The following is a 20,533-nucleotide window of genomic DNA, read 5'->3' as shown; positions in this document are numbered from 1 at the left end:
AAAGAAGACATAACAAATGCATATGAATTTATTTTTTCTGCACAGAGGAAGCAATCCATAACATTGTGAACAAATACATCAACATGTTTTTATCAAATATCTAACTCCATGCCTAAAAACTATTTAATACATAGAATAATTAATTTATCATAAAAAGCAAAACTTTATATAGTCATAACCACTGGCATTGCAAATCTGTAGTTCCAATATGTATGCACAATTATGTTTCCTATTGCCATATATAAATGAACAATAAAACCAACAATATCGAGGAGCTCAGATTTTCCCAGTGTACTTGTGGAACTTTGTATAGTCATTGTAGAGTAGCCTGAAGATCTCAATAACTCCGTGCCCAAGTACTGTATGCAATTGAGCCACCGCATGTCTGTCACACAGGTCCAGCATCTTGTACACCGCAGGAACCAGCCCTCTCTGAAACAGCATTAACCCTACTGTTAATTTGAGAAACAAATACCCCACTGTTAGTTTGAGAAACAAATACTGTACTGTTAGTGTGAGAATCAAAAACCCTAATGAGAAATATGATTGAACTAGATGAAAATACAGGGATACAGCTTTAAGCAAGCATTGCATGGACTTAAAGTTTGATGGACAAATACCGGTAACTACTTGCACTGTAAAAAAATGAATGTTGTAGAGGGCATAATCATGAAGCGAGATAAAAAAGAGTGCTGATAGTGTTCAAAGACCATATCCAAGCAAGTATCAAAGCTTTTATAAAGCATTATTGATGTTATATGAAACATGCCATTTTATGTTAGCCTTGACAGATGGATGGACAAACAGAAGGACTGGCCAATATATAAATGCCTTTTGCATCAGTAGGAGCCAGGTGCATAAAACTTCACCTGGACTTAATGTGAACTCTTTGCCCATAAATAAAATAATAGTAAAGTCACTTTGCATCTATTTTAAACTTTTAAATGGATAGTTAACAACATGATGTCTTAATATACATGTATTAATATCTAGTAAAAGTTAACAACCCGTTCAATACAATCAAAATAATTCAGACTTGAGTATGTTTACCTTAACTGATGGTAGCAGCGTGGCTTTTTGGACAGCAGTTACATAGTCTGCTACAACATACACAGCCAACTTGCCAAACTCTAGTTTGTGTGTGGCAATCAACGAAAACAACCTGAAAATAGAATAGAATATGATAACTACATGTTGTATTGCACCAATGTTTGATAGATTATGAAGAGAACACATTTTTTATATGGAGTTGTATAAAATAATTATGTGAACATCAAACCTTTATCAGCAAATTCAGATTCTATTTACTAAATGTTGTGCACAACAAGAAATGTAATACACAGAGACATGTATCACATGTAACACACAGAGACATGTATCACATGTAACACACAGAGACATGCATCACATGTAACACACAGAGGTCTACATGTATCACATGTAACACACAGAGGTCTACATGTATCACATGTAACACACAGAGGTCTACATGTATCACATGTAACACACAGAGGTCTACATGTATCACATGTAACACACAGAGGTCTACATGTATCACATGTAACACACAGAGGTCTACATGTATCACATGTAACACACAGAGACATGTATCACATGTAACACACAGAGACATGTATCACATGTAACACACAGAGACATGTATCACATGTAACACACAGAGACATGTATCACATGTAACACACAGAGACATGTATCACATGTAACACACAGAGACATATATCACATGTAATACATAGACTCCTCATGGTGGTCATTAGTTGTAAGTTATTGTAATTGCATGATGGATTACAAAGTATCTGCCCAGATAAGCTGCTTTATGTTAGACTTTGAGAAAAACTAGTGTTACACATCCCTTTATGATGACTCGAATTTGTGTCAGGCTATTTAAAAATTCATCAAAATATGGAAGTTATGGCGGGGACAGGAATTTTCACGCCAAAATTGTTGCATGATGGTTTAAATGAATGCCAAATTAAGAGATATCTGGATAGTCCCACTGTCGCACAGTGTGACTACTATAAAGGATAGGGGGGTTAAAACTGTTCTTTTAGGGTGTTGGCTCTCTCTTGTTAAACCATCTTGATATGTGACTTGTTCTGAGAAAATTGGGCTTAATGCATGTGCGTAAAGTGTCGTCCCAGATTAGCCTGTGCTTTTATGGTATTTTTAGTTTCAAGAAAGTCCCTACTTGCCGAAAATCAAGTTTAGGCGAAAAGTGTCGTCCCTGATTAGCCTGTGCGAACTGCACAGGCTAATCTGGGACGACACTTTACGCACATGCATTAAACCCAGTTTTCTCAGAACGCAACTCATATAATCAACATGTTTAGGTAGAAGATAGGACACTATCCATTAGGCACACAGAGCAAACACAACCTGAACATAATGGCCATATTTCTACAAATCAAAGACTGTAACTCTGCAGTTCCAAGGATAATACAACATTGATGCCGGCTGCTACTCACCTGTCCATCTGGAAGGCACAGTTTACCATGCCGTCCACCAGCTCTGTCTTGCCGGCCAGTCTTTCCTGACTAGCATGATCCACCACTGCCAGTAGCAGACCTGAGTACTGTCAAGGCAAGTAATCTGAGACTTAATGACAATTTTTCAAACCAAGTTTCAGGAGGATCGACAATAAGTGTGGCCTCTAGAGTGTTAACAAGGTAAACCTTGACAACAAAAAGCGATCGCAAAAGCTCAACCTAAACAAGAGGGCCATGGTGGCCCTGGGTCGCTCACCGGAGTACGCTTAACGTTAAGCAAGGTTGTGAACGTTGTTTTGTGAAAAGTAAGGGTTCGTTGCCTCGGCAGATATATACATATATGTGTTATAAGTAGTTTTGTGTGTGTGTTTATGTTTTTAAAATAGACCTGTTGCAACAAAGCTATGTTTTTGATAAAAGTAATATGAGGACAGTTATTTAATAATGTGCATCAGCAAAATAAAATCGAAGTACTTTTTTCACAAATTGTTGTCCAGCTATGAGATAAGCATCTCAGCATCTTTTGATGTTATAGAGGATGACTAGTTACAACCTGTTTTACAAGAACAGCTTTAGATACCGAAAACAACTGTATTTTATCAATATATTTAGTGTTTATGAAATAGATTTTGCATAATTAAATACAATATGTTAAATTGTTATCATATATCAAAATCGGTTATAAAGAAGTAAATGAGTATGAGAATATGTACTAGGAATTCATCATTGGTCTTCTTTTAAGGTACAAAACATCACTTGACCTATCTAATAGTTACAAATGTGTGCAAATACAGAAGTAAACACACACAAGACATTGGAAAATTATCATATCAAAAGTAATTAAAATGCACACAAAATCTGTAGCATAAATACATTATTTTTGCAAAAACAACTGCCAAAACAACTTTTCTTTTTAACCAAAAAGTTGTTTGTGCTTCTTAAAAGATGCAATATAATATTGTGTTTTTTGACTACCAAATTGTTAACATTTTTGACAATATCGTGTTTTTAAACAACTGGAACAATTCCGACTCACCGTGCAATGATATTTCCAATTGAAACAACAATAAAACCTGTTAAAATCACAAATCTTTGATAACCACACACAAACTACTGACTAAAAATTGTAGGCTTAAATGTGACCTTTCAAATTGTAATCTTATAAATGGTGTCCATCTGACATAAATCAAAGGTCGAGTGCCCTGTTAATTGGGGCCAATTTCCAAGGAGTGTTACACAAAAGGCTATTTAAAAAGTCATCAATCAACACTATTGTACTGAAAGACTGCAAGCACAGGTATAAATGAGCTTGATAGAGAGTAGGATAAGTGAATGGAAGGACAAATAACATTCATATTTAACAATTCTTGTAGTTTTATTGGTTTTACCACTATTTTGAATTTCTGCAAAAGATAATCTGAAATCATGGCAATAATTTATTTGAGTAATGCAATAATTATAATTTAATATTTGGGTTGTCGTAAATGTGTCTGAATCCATTACCAGTATCATCATCATCATCATCATCATCATCATCATCATCATCATCATCATCATCATCATCATGATCATCATCATCATCATTATCATTATCATTATCATCATCATCATCATCATCATCATCATCATCATCATCATCATCATCATCATCATTGTGCACCAACATCTTCATTACAACGAGAGTGTTAAAATTGTTTTAATATAGTCATATTAGGAAAACTGAAACATCCCTAGCTGGCCATGTTTTTCAACAAACTGTAACCATTTTCGAACTCAGCTGAGCTATCAATAGAACAAATCTTCGGACCAAGTTCCATGAAGATTTTACTATAAATGTGATTTCTAGAGCGTGAACAAGGTTTTACTATATCCATATAAGGAAAACTGCCCCGCCTCCTGTCAGCCATGTTTTTCAACGGACCGGAACCATTTTCAACAGCCGAGCTATCATTAGAACAAATCTTCGGATCAATCCATGAAGATTGGACTATAAATGTGATTTCTAGAGTGTTAACAAGGGTTTACTATAGCCATATAAGGAAAACTTCCCCGCCCCTGGTGGCCTTGTTTTTCAATGGACCAGAACCATTTTCAAACTCAGCTGAGATATCTTACATTCTGACCAAGTTTCATGAACATTTGACAACAAATGTGACTCCTAGAGTGTTAACAAGCTTTTTTTACTATGTAAATATAAGGAAAATGACCCCCCCCCCCCCCCTGGCGGCCATGTTTTCTTACTGATCCGAACCATTTTCGAACTCAACCGTCGTATTCAGGAAGCAAATGTTCTGACCAAATTCCATGAAGATTGGACAAAAAAATGTGACTTCTAGAGTGTTCACATGCTTTCACTATATACATATAGAGAAAACTGCCCCGCCCCCTGGTTGCCATGTTTTTTCACCGATCTAGACCATTTTCAAACTCGTCCGAAATATCAACAAGAGTTCCGCGGTCGGAGATGACCGCATTGAAGCCGGATTTTTGATTTAAATGACAGGAAAGTACCTTTCGTGTTTTTGTCAATGCAATACTTAAATTACTGAAATATTGTTCAAAGGTCAAAATGAAATGTAAGTACTTTTCAAGGCATGAGCAAACCTTGTGTTATGTTTTGAATGCATGCATATACATGAACAACAATAACATTTAAGGTCACAAATATGAACTTGAATTGACAATTAGGAAAGTTTGATCTCAACTTTAACATTTTTACATTCAAGGTCACAGTGACCTTGACCTTCAAATGAATGACCTTGAAATGTCCAGTGGTTACTTACTAGTTCTGGCCAACCTTCATGTCAAGTTTCAAGACTCTAGGTCCAAGCATACCAAAGTTATAACAACTTTAACATTTTTACATTCAAGGTCACAGTGACCTTGACCTTCAAATGAATGACCTTGAAATGTCCAGTGGTTACTTACTAGTTCTGGCCAACCTTCATGTCAAGTTTCAAGACTCTAGGTCCAAGCATACCAAAGTTATAACAACTTTAACATTTTTATATTGAAGGTCACAGTGACCTTCACCTTCAAATGAATGACCTTGAAATGACCAGTGGTCATCTGTTAATCCTGGCCAACCTTCATGTCAAGTTTGAAGACTCTAGGTCCAAGCATACCAAAGTTATACCATGAAATAAGAACTTTAACATTTTTACATTCAAGGTCACAGTGACCTTGACCTTCAAATGAATGACCTTGAAATGACCAGTGGTTACTAACTAGTTATGGCCAACCTTCTTGTCAAGTTTCAAGACTCTAGGTCCAAGCATACCAAAGTTATAACAACTTTAACATTTTTTATATTGAAGGTCACAGTGACCTTGACCTTCAAATGAATGACCTTGAAATGACCAGTGGTCATCTGTTAATCCTGGCCAACCTTCATGTCAAGTTTGAAGACTCTAGGTCCAAGCATACCAAAGTTATACCATGAAATAAGAACTTTAACATTTTTACATTCAAGGTCACAGTGACCTTGACCTTCAAATGAATGACCTTGAAATGACCAGTGGTTACTAACTAGTTATGGCCAACCTTCTTGTCAAGTTTCAAGACTCTAGGTCCAAGCATACCAAAGTTATAACAACTTTAACATTTTTTATATTGAAGGTCACAGTGACCTTGACCTTCAAATGAATGACCTTGAAATGACCAGTGGTCATCTGTTAATCCTGGCCAACCTTCATGTCAAGTTTGAAGACTCTAGGTCCAAGCATACCAAAGTTATACCATGAAATAAGAACTTTAACATTTTCGAGCACGCCGCCACCCCGCCACCCCGCCACCCCGCCACCCCGCCCGCCCGCCCCGCCCGCCCCGCCCGACAACATCAATCTATAAGCCGAGATTTTTTCGAAAAAAATCCGGCTAATAAAACCAAAGTTTTGACCAAGTTTCATGATGATACATAAACAAGAGGGCCTGAGACGCCCAAAGTCGCTCACCTGAGATAAAAAGAAATGACCTGTTCTTTGAAGCCCAATATATCAATGAAACAAATGTTCTAACCAAGTTTCATGAAGAATGAACAACAAATGGCCCCCTGGCGGCCATGTTTTTTTTAACAGAGGTGAACCATTTTTGAACTCTTCCAAGATATGTCCAAAGTTCATGAAGATAATGTCTTCTAGACTGTTCACATGTTTTACTATATACATATAAAGAAAACTACCCCACTACCTGGTGCCCATGTTTTTCCACTTATCACGACCATTTTCAAACTCGTCCAAGAAATCCACTTAACTAATGTTTTGACAAAATTTTATGATGAATAAGTAAAAAATGTGACTTCTAGAGTGTTCACAAGCTTTTTTACTACATAAATATAAGGAAAAAGACCCCCCCCCCCCGGCAGCCATGTTTTTTTTATAGATCCAAACCATTTTCGAACTCAAATGTCGTATCCAGGTGTGGTAGTGCGGTCTCATTAACTTACGCAAGTGAACTGGTCACGGATTGTTACGAGTTATGTAACTTTGTGAACACTTATGTAATGTGGAAATATTTATTCCACAATCACTTATTTCCGGTCAGGATGACACTGCTGACTGGTGGTAATTTAATAAGGTAAAGGTATTGCCGTTTACTTGAATCAGTTTATAAACATATTATTCAACAGTAGGCTGTTTTACACTAAACAATTTAGAAATATGAAAATGTATCAATTTTATATTTCATTTCATTAATATTGTGTATCATTCATTACTGTTTTATTTTCAATTTTCTGACATCGTTTAAATACATAAAGCCTGAAAATGATTAATCTTGATAAATGAACTCCGCAAATAAGAAAGGTAAATCTTGATTTTGAAGATAATCTGAATTTGTTTTTTATCTCCAGAAACTTATAATTGAACTTATTTCTTTATTTTTTTCATAGACTATCCATTTGATATTTGCTAACATATCTTTAATATGATTATATAGAGTGGATCATTATGGAATCTTGTTTTGATATTATATGAAGTTCCCATTTAAATTACATATGTTTTTGTAAATTGTTAAAAACATGCATTAAATACTCCCACTGTGAAATAAAAGTTCAACCAGCTTGTATTACTGACCACTGATATAAACATCTGACATACAGCACAGTGAGAGGGTCAGTAAGCTGAGTGGTAAATAGTTACACACTGCAATGATCAATATCTGGGGTCTAACAAATTCTAGAGCAGAACTAAAAATAGATTGGGGAATATGACTCAGCAGGTTAAACAATGGATAGATACTGCAAAATTGTGTACATGTTGTCTTCATTTCAGCTTTCTCTTAGTTGATAGGCTTACTATAAGTAATAATAACTAAAACAGTTGTTAATTATGGAAATTCTGTGTTATGAAAAATTAAATAAAACAGTTAATGGTACATAATACCACTGGGGGCTGACGAGGTCAAAGCGTAGTCCGTTTCGCTACGACGTCGGGTATATGTTTTACTACGAAAACATTGTTTAAATACACATGACATCGAGAACGGATTAGTCGAAAATTTTGTTTAAAACATGTAAGCTTATGCTTTTCTAATAACAAAACTTTGAATTTAAGCATAATGACATTTCATAGGTCTGTAACATCAAATTATAATCCACGATGTGTGTGGTTTATGCGGTTAAACATGAAATATACCGCTGATTTATCAAGCCGAAGTCAAGTTTCACTTTAAAAAATGCAATTAAGGTGTTTAATTGACACAATTTGACAATTTTTATATTGATCTATGTATCGTTAAGCCAATGGTGTGTTTAGAAATGTGTAGGGTGACTCAGTTATCAGAAATAAAGGCTAAATATTATTATTAGGCATGATCATGTCTCTGACAGTATACGTATATGCCTCGCTACGACAACGCTTTAGCGTGTATGCGTTTCTCAAAGAAGACGTATTGGTTATCTCTCGAAGGCAAAATAAAGAAAAGTTTTTTTTGATACAGAGTCATGGAGTGGCTGGATGTTTCCTTTGAGAAAGAGGTAGTAACAACGGCACAACATGATCTGAAGCGCACAGTCGACATGGTAATGCACATTATGATATAATTAAATTCACGACTAAGCCAAAGGAAAAATCGAAAATCCAAATTTAAGATGACAGTTGAGAGTCAAGAACCTAATGTCGTCGGTCTCAATCAAAATGACGCATCTTCACCTCGTGACAATCCCTTATACGTTCATTTTGATAGAGACCGACGATAGGTTTTCAGCATACGGTACTCTTTATCAAATAACATTCGATTCTCGTTATCCCAACTCTCTTATCTCAAAACTCCGCTTATGTCAAAGTAAATCCCATGTCCCAACTTCGATCATTATTTATCTCATACGGACTTTGATTTTTACATTGTATATATTAAAGCGATTTTCTTGAAAATCGGTTATCGTCAACTTATTTTGAGATGAATTTCATGTTCGTATACATGATTTTACCTGTAAAATCCACTCCTGTAACAGCCGTAAGGTGTGAAAAGTAGCACCCCAATGGCACAAATCCGCAATTGCATAACCAATATATTGTTGTAAAGGTGTGGCAGTGGGTTTCTGTCACAGAATATTGTTTACTGCGTACATGACGGCCGGTAGATTTACCTCTATTACAATGCTGTTAAGGCCCAGTCTCACTATTATGCCGGCGGAGCCCCAGTGCGTGATCAGGCATCTACCGGGATGAACCGGGGCCCTACCGGGATGAACCGGTGCTCCACCGGGATGAACCGTGGACGACCGGGAACAACCGGGGCTCCACCAGGAAAGTATTAAAATGTTTAATACCTCCAGGATGAACCGGGAGACACCGGGTAGGACCGGCAACGACCGGCGTGGCACCGGGAACAACCGGGACTGTACCGGGACGGCACCTTAGCTCCACCGGGGCCCAAACACACCCCGGCAGTGCTACGGCAACGCCCCCGTGGGGCCCCGGTGAATGCCGGCAGAGTCCCTTTATAGCTACGTTACATAAGTAAACCGGTGCTCTGAAGGTGCCGTCCCGGTTGTTCCCGGTGCAGTCCCGGTTGATTCCAGTGCCAAGCTGGTCATTGCCTGTCCTTCCCGGTAACTACTGGTTCATCCCGGAGGTATTAAACATTTGAATACTTTCCCGGTGGAGCCCCGGTTGTCCCCGGTTTGACCGGGGCGTTGCCGCAGCTCTGCCGGGGTCTGATGCCGGTAAAGCCCCGGTGAGTGCCGGCGTAGTGACAGTATACCGGGGCTCTGCCGGCTTTCACAGGGTTCAACCTTTTCGTTTGGATGTTCATGCGCACAGTGGAGCAAGGCATCTTTTGCACTGGGAAATGGCAGTCTGCAGTAACTGCATGTGATATATCTTGAAATGGATACAGAAACTTCGTTGAGCAACCTATACATTATATTTGTACTTCGTTGCACAACCAATACATACTCTGTGCGAAACCTATACATAAAGCTACTTGTAATTTCCTTCGAAACAAAGCATTTGAATAATTAAAATACATGTTCGTATCCTGTTTTGTACTTTAAAATGTGTAATGTACACTGAATAAACGTAAAATGTAGTTTTATTTGATTTAAGTTACCGTAATTGGCTATTTTAACAGAATAACCACCTTATGCATTGCTTCAAATAAAAATATTTCGATTTTAGCTCAAAATAAACCTGAAGGTTGCAACTACGCGCATTTGTTATTGAAAATAAGTACCTACCATTACTGGATGTTCCGTTCTCTAATCCATAAACACCAGAAAAGATAAACCTCGCCTGATTAAGTAGTGTATTTACACAATGTTTTCGTAGTAAAACATATACCCGACGTCGTAGCGAAACGGACTACGCTTTGACCTCGTCAGCCCCCAGTGACATAATACTGACATAATAAAACCAAACTTTACTACACAGGACACAAATGTTCTGACCAAATTTCATTAAGATTGGGCAACTGAATTAAATAAAACTAGAGTGTTAACAAGATTTAACTCCGTATAAGTAAAAATCCCCCCCCATTGGAAGCCGTGTTTTTCAAGCAAACATAATTATTTTGGAACTCATCCAAGATATCATTGAGACCAATCTTCTGACCAAATTTTATGAAGATTGGACAATAAATGTGGCTTTTAGAGTGTTAACAAGGTTTTACTAAAGCCATATATAGCCATATTAGGAAAAATTCCCCGCCCCTGGTGGCCATGTTTTTAAAGCAACAAAAACCATTTTCGAACTCGTCCAAGATATCATTGGGACAAATCTTCAGACCAAGTTTCATGATGATCGGAAAATAAGTGTGACCTCTAGAGTGTTAACAAGGTCATACATTTCAATATAATTTAAAATAAAACTTAAGAAGAACATGTGCTGAAAAATGCGAAATAAGCGAGATATTTAATTCTGAAAGCGAAAATGTCTGTACAGTCAAATTCGCCAGAATGTATATCATGCATGTACGATGTGAATCTTAATTTAGTTTAATGGTTGTTTTTAAATTCCAGCAGCAATGTCTATTCATACGACACACGAACACTAACTCTGATCCTAATAAAAAGACGAATTCTTCGGTTATTGTAGGAAAATATGTACAAAATATCTTTGTCACCATCGGCTCGGGGCGCTAATTTGTCTTTGCTGCATTTTATGAAATTTGTCTTCAATATCTTGCCTATTTTGTGTTATTGTAACATGTATTTATCAATATATTACAATTTAACACATGTAAAAATCGTATAGTCTCGCTTTAATTGTTTGACAAAAGAATGCCATATTGTACAGAATCATCAAACAATAAAAAAACATATTCAAAAGTTTGCTATCTTCCAAAATGTAAAACTATCATTAATAATTAATTCCACTTAATCTTCTTGTGCTTAAAACAAATATTTTAAAAAGGGAGACAACTGTGTCAATTCAACATAATTTTTCATTTGCAGTTACTTCCCTTGACATAATTCTGTCAAAATGCTTAATACAGTTGTCTGCTCTTGTTTATATGTTGGGGTCATGATGGCAAACAAGTATGCAAAATATGAAAGCAATATGTCAAGGGACATTGAAAACAAGAAATATCTTTAAAAAAGATATACGGCGTTGATTGTGGTCGATGTTTATGAACGATCAAAAGTTATCTCTATGAGATAAAAAGTAGCGGATGCCTTTTTTCTGCGCAGTTCTTAGCTACATCATAAGCAAATCAATTACGGGGTGTTGCGCCAGATTTCGTGGCTTATTTTGCTTTATGTGATATTATTACTCAGATATCTATATTTACATAATAGAAAAACACAAGAAACATGAAAATAAACGAGTGCATATAGGTCAGCCGGCAATACTCGAATCTTATTTAATTGCATAATTATAGTATAGTGAATTATTGTGCTCATGCTTAATAAACTGGTCTAAATGGATAAATATTTTTAATTAATTTTATCAAAATTGGTCCTTATCATGGTTGAAACCATATTAAAAATCGATGATTGACATACCACAATAATATCGCCGAATATCTTTATTTAGTATCTCTCTGATCAAAACAGACTTCAAGTGCACAAAGTTTACGAGACGGCGTTTATATAAAGATTTCTGCAACTGACCGCAAACTGACCTTGATACCTTGCGGATTGGAATGCAATGCATTACAGTCACTACGTTATTGTCAGTAAGACCGGTGTAACACAATGATCGCAACCCCTTCTGCGAACTCCGGTGATGAACTATATATAAACTCTGACTTTCACAAATGGCCGCGACTTGACCCGAAACCTCGCGGGTTGAAATGCAAAGCAAGTAAGTACTAAATATGAAAACATAGCCTTTAGTATAAACGCTTTTGCGCTGGTAATTCTCTGAAAATAAAAGGTGAACGCACAAACTGTATTTATGTCGAAAATTGATTGTAAAACTGTTCTATCTATTGAGCCTTTTCATTAGAGATAAAATTGTTTCATGCAGTAAAACAGTGTTACAAAGACGCGGATATGTTTCCAATGTTCTGGTGTTATACTCAAATCAGCCAATGGAATAAATGAAGTGTATTCATTCTTACCTAGCCGCGGGAAATTTTATTTGAGTATTATTGGACACTTACAAAGGTCAAGTCAGGGTGAAAAGCTGGCTTAATACAGCCTACGCCGAATAAATGGGGTAGTACGCAAACTTTAACATTTGCTGCATATTCTGGAAAAGGGGCCATAATTACGACAAAATGCTTGATTGAGTTGTCTGCTCTTGTTTATAGGTTAGGGTCAAGTATGCAAAATATGAAAGCAATATGTCAAGGGACAAAGAAAATATTTGGGTTAGTACCAACACTTTAACATTTGCAACCTAACGCAGACGCTAACACCAACGCCGGGGTGAGTAGGATAGCTCCACTATATATATTTTATATATAATAGCCGAGCTAGAAAAGGGACATCAATGGAATCAATGGTCCAATGCATGTATGAAATGAAGCAGATACAAGTACTTAACAAGAGGGCCTTGAAGGCCCAAAGTCGCTCACCTGAGATTTCAAGATATTATTGGGACAAATCTTCTGACCAAATTTCATGAAGATTGGAAAATAAATGTGGCCTCTAGACTGTTCAGAAGGTTTTACTATAGCCATATAAGGTAAAATACCCCACCCCCTGGCAGCCATGTTTTTCAAGCAAAGGTAACCATTTTCAAACTCATCCAAGATATCATTGAGACCAATCTTTAGACCAAATTTCATGAAGATTGGACAATACATGTGGCCTCTAGAGTGTTAACAAGGCAAATGTTGATGCCGCACAAAAGTAGATCACAAAAGCTCACCATGAGCACGTTGTGCTCAGGTGAGCTAAAAACAGTATCAACTTTTAGGACAGAAGTTATGTTTCAACCTTTAGTTAAGGCATCAAAAGCCTTTGCATTAACTAGAAATTATCCAGCCATTTTCTTGATAAACTATTACTTTGTTGCAGAGAACCTGGTGGCGGGGAGAGGGGTGAAATCCAGTATAACAATTCAGATAAATGTAAACCCAGAAAGGATACGTTTAGCTGCCTTGATAAACGTTGGAGCATTGAGGAACACAGTGTCTGTGTGGTATACAAGTAGAGCAGTGAGTATGTGACACACAGCCTGAAATGCTGGGAAGAAAGTGCTGCCCTCTAGTGGTGCATATGTACAGCTGTATAGGCTCAACACACTGCTCTGTGGGGACAGGAAACCCTGCCAATGTGGAACATATGGGATACTGACATGCCTACTTCTGGGAAAACAGGGTTAAATGCATGTGCATAAAGTGTCGTCCCAGATTTGCCTGTGCCGTCTGCACAAACAAATCAGGGATGAAACTTTCTGCTTTTATGTGTATTGTTTATGTTTAAAAAAGTTCTCCTCTTTGAGAAAATCCAGTTCATGCAGGAGAGTGTAGTCCCTGATTAGCCTGTGTGGACTGCACTTACATGCATTAAGCCCCATTTTTCTAGAGCAAGGCTCAATTCCATTAACATACTTTCCTCAAAAAACAATATTAATTTTGATACACAGAGTATCACACATGTTGAGGCAAAGGACATAAATATGCTAAATTTTAAGACAGTCAAAATGTTATCTAAACATGTTTAAATTAATCCACTGTAATTTATAATTTATCATAATGTGTACAAACTTTCTTTTAATTACTTTATGGTGAAGGACTAAATCATTTAATATTCATAATACGCGCATTACTTAAAATGTGTCTAATCAGAATGAGTAAAGAAAATGAAATTTATATCATTATTTCGTTCCAATAAATTTAACCTTATCGTACAAACTGGCACTAATACAATAAATTTTGCCCTACATTTTGTAACTATATTAGAAATCACCTCATGTATACTATGACAATTCCTTCAAATCATATAACATTTGGTGATTGGAATTATCTGGCAACAACCATGGCTTGTACAAGTCTTACCTTTCCAAGGGAGAGCATCTGCTGCTGAACTTGTAGTATGGGCATTGTTACCTCCCTTGCCATACTTTCTGTGAAACTGTGCTGAACTTTCGAGAGAACACACTGGAAGTTCAACATAAGCTGAAAAAAAAACAGAAAGAGATACGTTCTCTAAATTGAAATTCTCACACTGCAAATTGAAATGTTTTTCTTTAATTAGTTTCCAGAAAATGTCATGCCCTTTTCACTTTAATTGATACTAAACCTTTATTTTCATTTGAATAATCTTACATGAATGTAACTTGATCACCAAACACAAGCTTATATGTTCACACTAACTGATTTAATATTTATGTTTGCATATTGAAAGTGTTATGTTAATGCCTCAAAGCTATATTTCAATATCTAAACAATATAAACAACAAGACCGCCTAACCAAGCAGTTTTTCACTTTTATTTTTAAATTCAAAGAGACATAATTCTGGACTTATGGTCCGATATTGCTCATATAGAGTTTGGGTTGGGTCCTCATTGATAAACAAGAGATGTGTTTGTCAGAAACACAATGCCCCCTACTGCGCCGCATTGAAATAAAATTTCTATTTATCATTAGGCAGGTATAGAAATCATCTCCGTTTTAAGGTTATTACTTCCCTTGAATTTTGTCCAATTCAACCGGGGGTGGGGGGTTGGGGAGGGTCTCACAGTCAATTATGACCATGTAAGACATCACTGACAACCAAGGCCTGTGGTTTAAAAGAGATCATAGCCAGAGTTGATCATGTATCTATGGACATAAGTCCACAGGTATGTAATGAACATCAAAGAAATTATAATTATATCATTTAAAAAAAAACTTTGACAAATCAATCATTTGGGTTATAAATAATCAAAATAATAAATCTGTTCAGTAAGTGTGAAAAGAAATTTTTGGTAAGGAAATATATAATATGAGATTTATAATTACATAAATGACTTCCCTTGAAAATAATTGTCTGAAACAAATGTCTATTTTTAGTAGCAAATAATTAAAAGCCACTACCGTGACTGTAGATTCACTGCTCAAAATGTGCAGCTCCATGAGATACACATGCATGCCAAATATATAAAGTGGCTATGTTCAATATTGAATAATTTTCTACCTTTTTAAAGCTTATTACTTCCCTTAAATCTGTATTTTTTACCGTAGATCGTAAAGGATGACCTTGACCTTTTACCACAATGTGTTTGTCAGAAACACAATGCCGCCTTCTGCGCCCCTTTGATTTATTTAACAAAAATATATAAGTGGGCAGGTCAGATAACTTTGTCCATTTAAAGCTTATTACTTACCTTGACTTTGTTTTTTCAACCCTAGACCTTGGGGGATGATGTTCACCTTGAAATTATACCACTCAAAATGTGTAGTTCCATGAGATACACATGCATGCTAAATATCAAGGTGCTATCTTCAATATTAAAAAAGTTATGGCCAATGTTAAAGTTTTTTTTCGGACGGACAGACACACTGACTGACGGACAGTTTAACTGCTATATGCCACCATACCAGGGGCATAAAAAACCCTGTGAAAGTTTGGAAACAATCAGATGAAAATTTTGGACTTCGAACAAGGATTTCAAAATTTCTCAACTTCTAAGGAAGAAAACTATGGACGTAATGGTCGGATAATGCTAAAGGGCCCATACCACCTGGATAGTAATACGTGTCGCGCTTCGCGCTCTATACGTGGTTCTTAAAAAAAAAAAGAAAATTCGTAGAATTGATATCCCCCGCAACATATGCTTTGTTTGAGGATGGGTGCAAATCGGACGGATGAACATACTGACAGATGGACGGACGGCGGGGGATATATACTAATACCAAGTTTCAATTAAATCAGCCAAAGCACTTCCAAGATATGGCTCCGGACACAAAAGTGCCTATAGTAAAAAGCATTTTTTCAAGATACAAAGGGCCATAACTCTGTTTTTAACAGATGGTGTACAATGCCATTTGGCGTGAATCATCCTCTTATGCATATATATACTCATACGAAGTTTCAATGAAATACGCCAAAGCACTTATGGCTCCAGGCACAAAAGTCACGGCCGGACAGCCGGACAACACCAAAACAATATCTCTCCGCCTCTGGGGAGGATATATACTCATACCAAGTTTCAATGAAATCTGCCAAAGCACTTCCAAGATATGGCTACAAAAGTGCCTATAGTAAAAAGCATTTTTTCAAGATACAACGGCCATAACTCTGTTTTTAACAGATGGTATACAATGCCATTTGGCCTGCATCATCCTCATACTCATACCAAGTTTCAATGAAATCGGCTAAAGCACTTCCAAGATATGGCTCCGGACACAAAAGTGCCTATAGTAAAAAGCATTTTTTCAAGATACAAAGGGCCATAACTCTGTTTTTAACTAATGGTGTACAATGCCATTTGGCGAGCATTATCCTCTTATGCATATATATACTCATACCAAGTTTCAATGAAATCCGCCAAAGCACTTCCAAGATATGGCTCCGGACACAAAAGTGCCTATAGTAAAAAGCATTTTTTCAAGATACAAAGGGCCATAACTCTGTTTTTAAGAGATGGTGTACAATGCCATTTGGCGTGCATCATCCTCTTATGCATATATATACTCATACAAAGTTTCAATGAAATCCGCCAAAGCACTTCCAAGATATGGCTCCGGACACAAAAGTGCCGGACGGACAGCGCCAAAACAATATCCCTCCGCCTATGGCGGGGGATAACAACTCCGAGGAGTGCTTGACTTTAGGGAAACAGGTTGCTGGGACACAGCTCCTCCTTGATAAGCGACTGCTTCCTTTATCGTAACTCATTGTTACAATCAATAATACGTGTCGCGCTTCGCGCTCTATATGTGGTAGGGATAGGCCTATGATAGACAACCATAAAAATACATGGATAATAGATGTGTTGTTTTCATTTATTTGTTAATATAAAAACACGTGTACTTTTTATAATATATTTAAGTGATGTAAGAAATTTTAATTAACGTTGTCACAACGCGGCATCCATTAATTTTAATAAAAATATCCAACTGTAGTAAAATGGATTTTAAAATGTCTACATAAAATAAAGCTTTATTATATTTATTAACCTGACTGAAAAAAATTGTCAGCCGCCGAACTGTTCCGTTCGTGCAGGAACCCGGGATTGAACCGGGGGGCCTTTAGATGACTGTTGCGTAAACAACTTTAGTCTAACGCTCTCCCAACTGAGCTATTCCGGCTGACATTCACTTATGTACTGCTATTTGGTGAAGTTGTGTATAGCTATCGTTATTATATGTCTATTAATAAACTTATACATTGTACGTTTTCGTACCACTACGCCTTCCAATAAACTTGCATGCGCGATAGGTCGTCAAATATCGTACTACATTGATTCTCCAATAAATAAGCAAATTAGAAAAAACCCAAAATAAATATAATTTGATTATGTTTTGTTTTTATACAAAACATCATGTGTTTTTATACAAAACCAGAAAGTTTCGGGGATTTGCCCAGTCCCTGTGATCTTTCCCCTGTGATCAGTTGTGGATCAGTTATTAATTATAACAATTAGCTTTGCATTATTGGCAATAAATGTTGTAATAAATGTAATAGGCACAAATGCAGTTCTTATTTACACTAATTTACACAAAAAATCATCACTATGCAAGATATTCTTAAAACAAAAATATATACATTGATCCGTAAAATAACTTCTCCCATAAGCGAAAAACAAATGCAGTACATAGAAGTCACCGCCCTCCAGGGCGACGCCAATAAACTAAATTAAACACATGAGCCTCAATGTATATGTGTTAAGTCTGCACAGACTAATCATGGTTGATGCATTCTGCCTAAACTGGACTTTCGCAATAAAGAGTTTCTTTAAACAAACAACTACAATAAAAGCGGAAAGTGTCGGCCCTGATAAGCATGTGCTTATTGCACTTGCCAATCTGGGAAGACACTTTAAGGTTGAGATGCAAGAGGTTAACCAATTAACCTACTGAAACAATCAGTTAACCGGTTACATTGTTTGGAAAAGATTAACCTGATTTTTAAAATTACGCCTTTGAATTGAATAAATCTTGAGAATTTTCATTTTGCGCTGACATACTTCCAACTTACGCTAGTGTCTTGTTGGAATAACATGCCACACAAATGACGCCAATAAATAACTTGTTAACAAACACAGTAATAAAGAAATAAATCAGTAACTTGGTGGTTACAAACAAGTGGTACCTTTTAATAACTGGCACAATTGTTTTGTTTTACTTGCGAACCTTTAAATAGCTAACAGTGGGGAGTGGGGGCTATAAGCATAGATGTAATTAAGGCATTTATCTAACTCTGGATAAAAATCAGTTGAGATATTGAACGGATTACTTTTACTTTTGGTTAACCAATATTGAACACTGATTGCTTGCAAAATTAAGTGTTTAACATTTAAACTGTTTAACTTTTTTTACCGGTTAAAAATATGCTAATTAACAAGTTACAGTAAAAGGTTAACTGGTTAATGATTTTGTAACCTGTTGCACCCCTACTTTAGGCAGATGCATTAAACCCGGTTTTCCCATAACAAGGCTAAAATCAATTAATTATTTCATTTGCTTGAAACATGGCCATTTATAATGTTCACCTTATATTAGAGATATTTTCTATGTACAATGCAATATCTCTACAACTTCATTTGCTCTGTCACATTTAACACATAGAATGGTAGACTGCTATATTCAAGATCAAGTTTTGACAACACATACATTTCTGGCAATGTTTCGCACACTCTTTGACTGTTCCACTGTAAACTCCTGTCGCAGCAGATTCCTCCATATATACAGTGTCGTGGTAACCTTTTGAAGGTCATGTTGTATGTTGCCTGGATGCTGTGAAATTATAAACAGTTTTAGTATTAAGTGCAATGAAACATCTGTCATTTTAATGACAAAGAACTTCAACAGGATCCTATGTTATGCAAAGGTACAGGAAGCAATTTAGGTCCTCACTTAGCAAGATACTGTTAATAATACTGTCGACATATACACTTAATTAATAGAGTATTCCTTACAATCGTAAATGAATTTGGTAAATTTCTTAACATAATTATGTACTAAGTTATCATCATAAATTAACCCATTTTTAGGGCTTAAACACAGTGAGGTTTGCATAACAAGATTGTTCACTCCTTACTACGAAATGCCCAAAAATCTAAATCACAATTTCTCTCCCAAAAGAGGGTCAGTGTATGATACCATGCAATAGAAACAAGGCTTTTTGTAAAACATGCATGCCCCCCATATGGGCTATTAGTTGTAGTAGCAGCCATTGTCTGAATACGTTTTTTGTCACTGTAAACAACGGTGGTGGTGGTGGTGGTGGTGGTGGTGCAACCTTAATTTCATTTTTGCCCGATGTTTATTGATACAATGCATTTCAAAAATGCAGTTAGCCTTACATTTGACAAAATTTAAATAAATTACAAGGGAGGCAAATGCTGTAACAAAAAGAACATGCATAAACGGTAGTTGTTTCCCTTGTTTAAACCATGCTAAATCCTTAAAATGCCTATTTCGAGTAACTGTGACCTTCACCTGTGACCTTGACCTTTGACCAAGTGACCTCAAAACAAATTTTTTAAATAAAATTCATTTTAATTATTAAATACTTACCTGTTATCGTATGCTTATACTTTCAAGGGGAAATAACTCATCCGGAATTTTAACTGGGAATCCGCCACCTCAATACCGTAATACAGGCCAGGTTAAACATAGTGCAATGCAACCTAGCCAAAAATCGGTAACCAACCCTCAATATTCTTTCAATATATATACAAAAATATTAATCGAATAGCGGGGTGGGAGGTGGGACTTACCGATAACAGGTAAGTATTTAATAATTAAAATGAATTTTATTTAAAAAATTTGTTTTAATGTCATAAATACTGACCTGTTATCGTATGCTGATTTTGCAGCTGCGGTGGGAAGGTTCGTATATATTTTCCCAACACAGTAGAACCCATAAACAGGGTTATCAGCTAATGATATCAAGTAATCTTCGTTAAAACGGTATTAATTATGACTTCTCGGACAGAGTAATATGTCTATGTCGTAAAGAAGACACTACCGTTAGTGAAAC

General features: G+C 36.3%; 1 protein-coding gene and 1 non-coding gene across 3 annotated transcripts in view; both read right to left on the bottom strand.

Moving 5' to 3' along the window:
- Window positions 1-14: 14 nt before the first annotated feature.
- LOC127879012 (unhealthy ribosome biogenesis protein 2 homolog) overlaps window positions 15-20,533 on the bottom strand; it is an 80,671-nt gene continuing 60,152 nt past the window's right edge. For both annotated transcript variants that reach the window (XM_052425597.1, XM_052425598.1), the window contains 6 exons: window positions 19,162-19,284; window positions 14,400-14,519; window positions 13,489-13,666; window positions 2,487-2,586; window positions 1,051-1,162; window positions 15-432 (listed from right to left, as the gene is read on the bottom strand). In XM_052425597.1, coding sequence (XP_052281557.1) covers window positions 277-432; window positions 1,051-1,162; window positions 2,487-2,586; window positions 13,489-13,666; window positions 14,400-14,519; window positions 19,162-19,284 — 789 coding nt within the window. In that variant the 3' untranslated portion in view covers window positions 15-276. The remainder of the gene's footprint in view (window positions 433-1,050; window positions 1,163-2,486; window positions 2,587-13,488; window positions 13,667-14,399; window positions 14,520-19,161; window positions 19,285-20,533) is intronic.
- Trnaf-aaa (transfer RNA phenylalanine (anticodon AAA)) lies at window positions 17,547-17,637 on the bottom strand. Its single transcript is given in 2 exon segments — window positions 17,547-17,583; window positions 17,601-17,637. It is a non-coding gene; the product is annotated as a tRNA-Phe (tRNA).

Source organism: Dreissena polymorpha, chromosome 4 (assembly GCF_020536995.1).
Source record: "Dreissena polymorpha isolate Duluth1 chromosome 4, UMN_Dpol_1.0, whole genome shotgun sequence".
Classification (NCBI taxonomy): domain Eukaryota; kingdom Metazoa; phylum Mollusca; class Bivalvia; order Myida; family Dreissenidae; genus Dreissena; species Dreissena polymorpha.
Note: the sequence above shows the minus strand (reverse complement) of the source record. Positions and strands in the feature narration are given on the sequence as shown.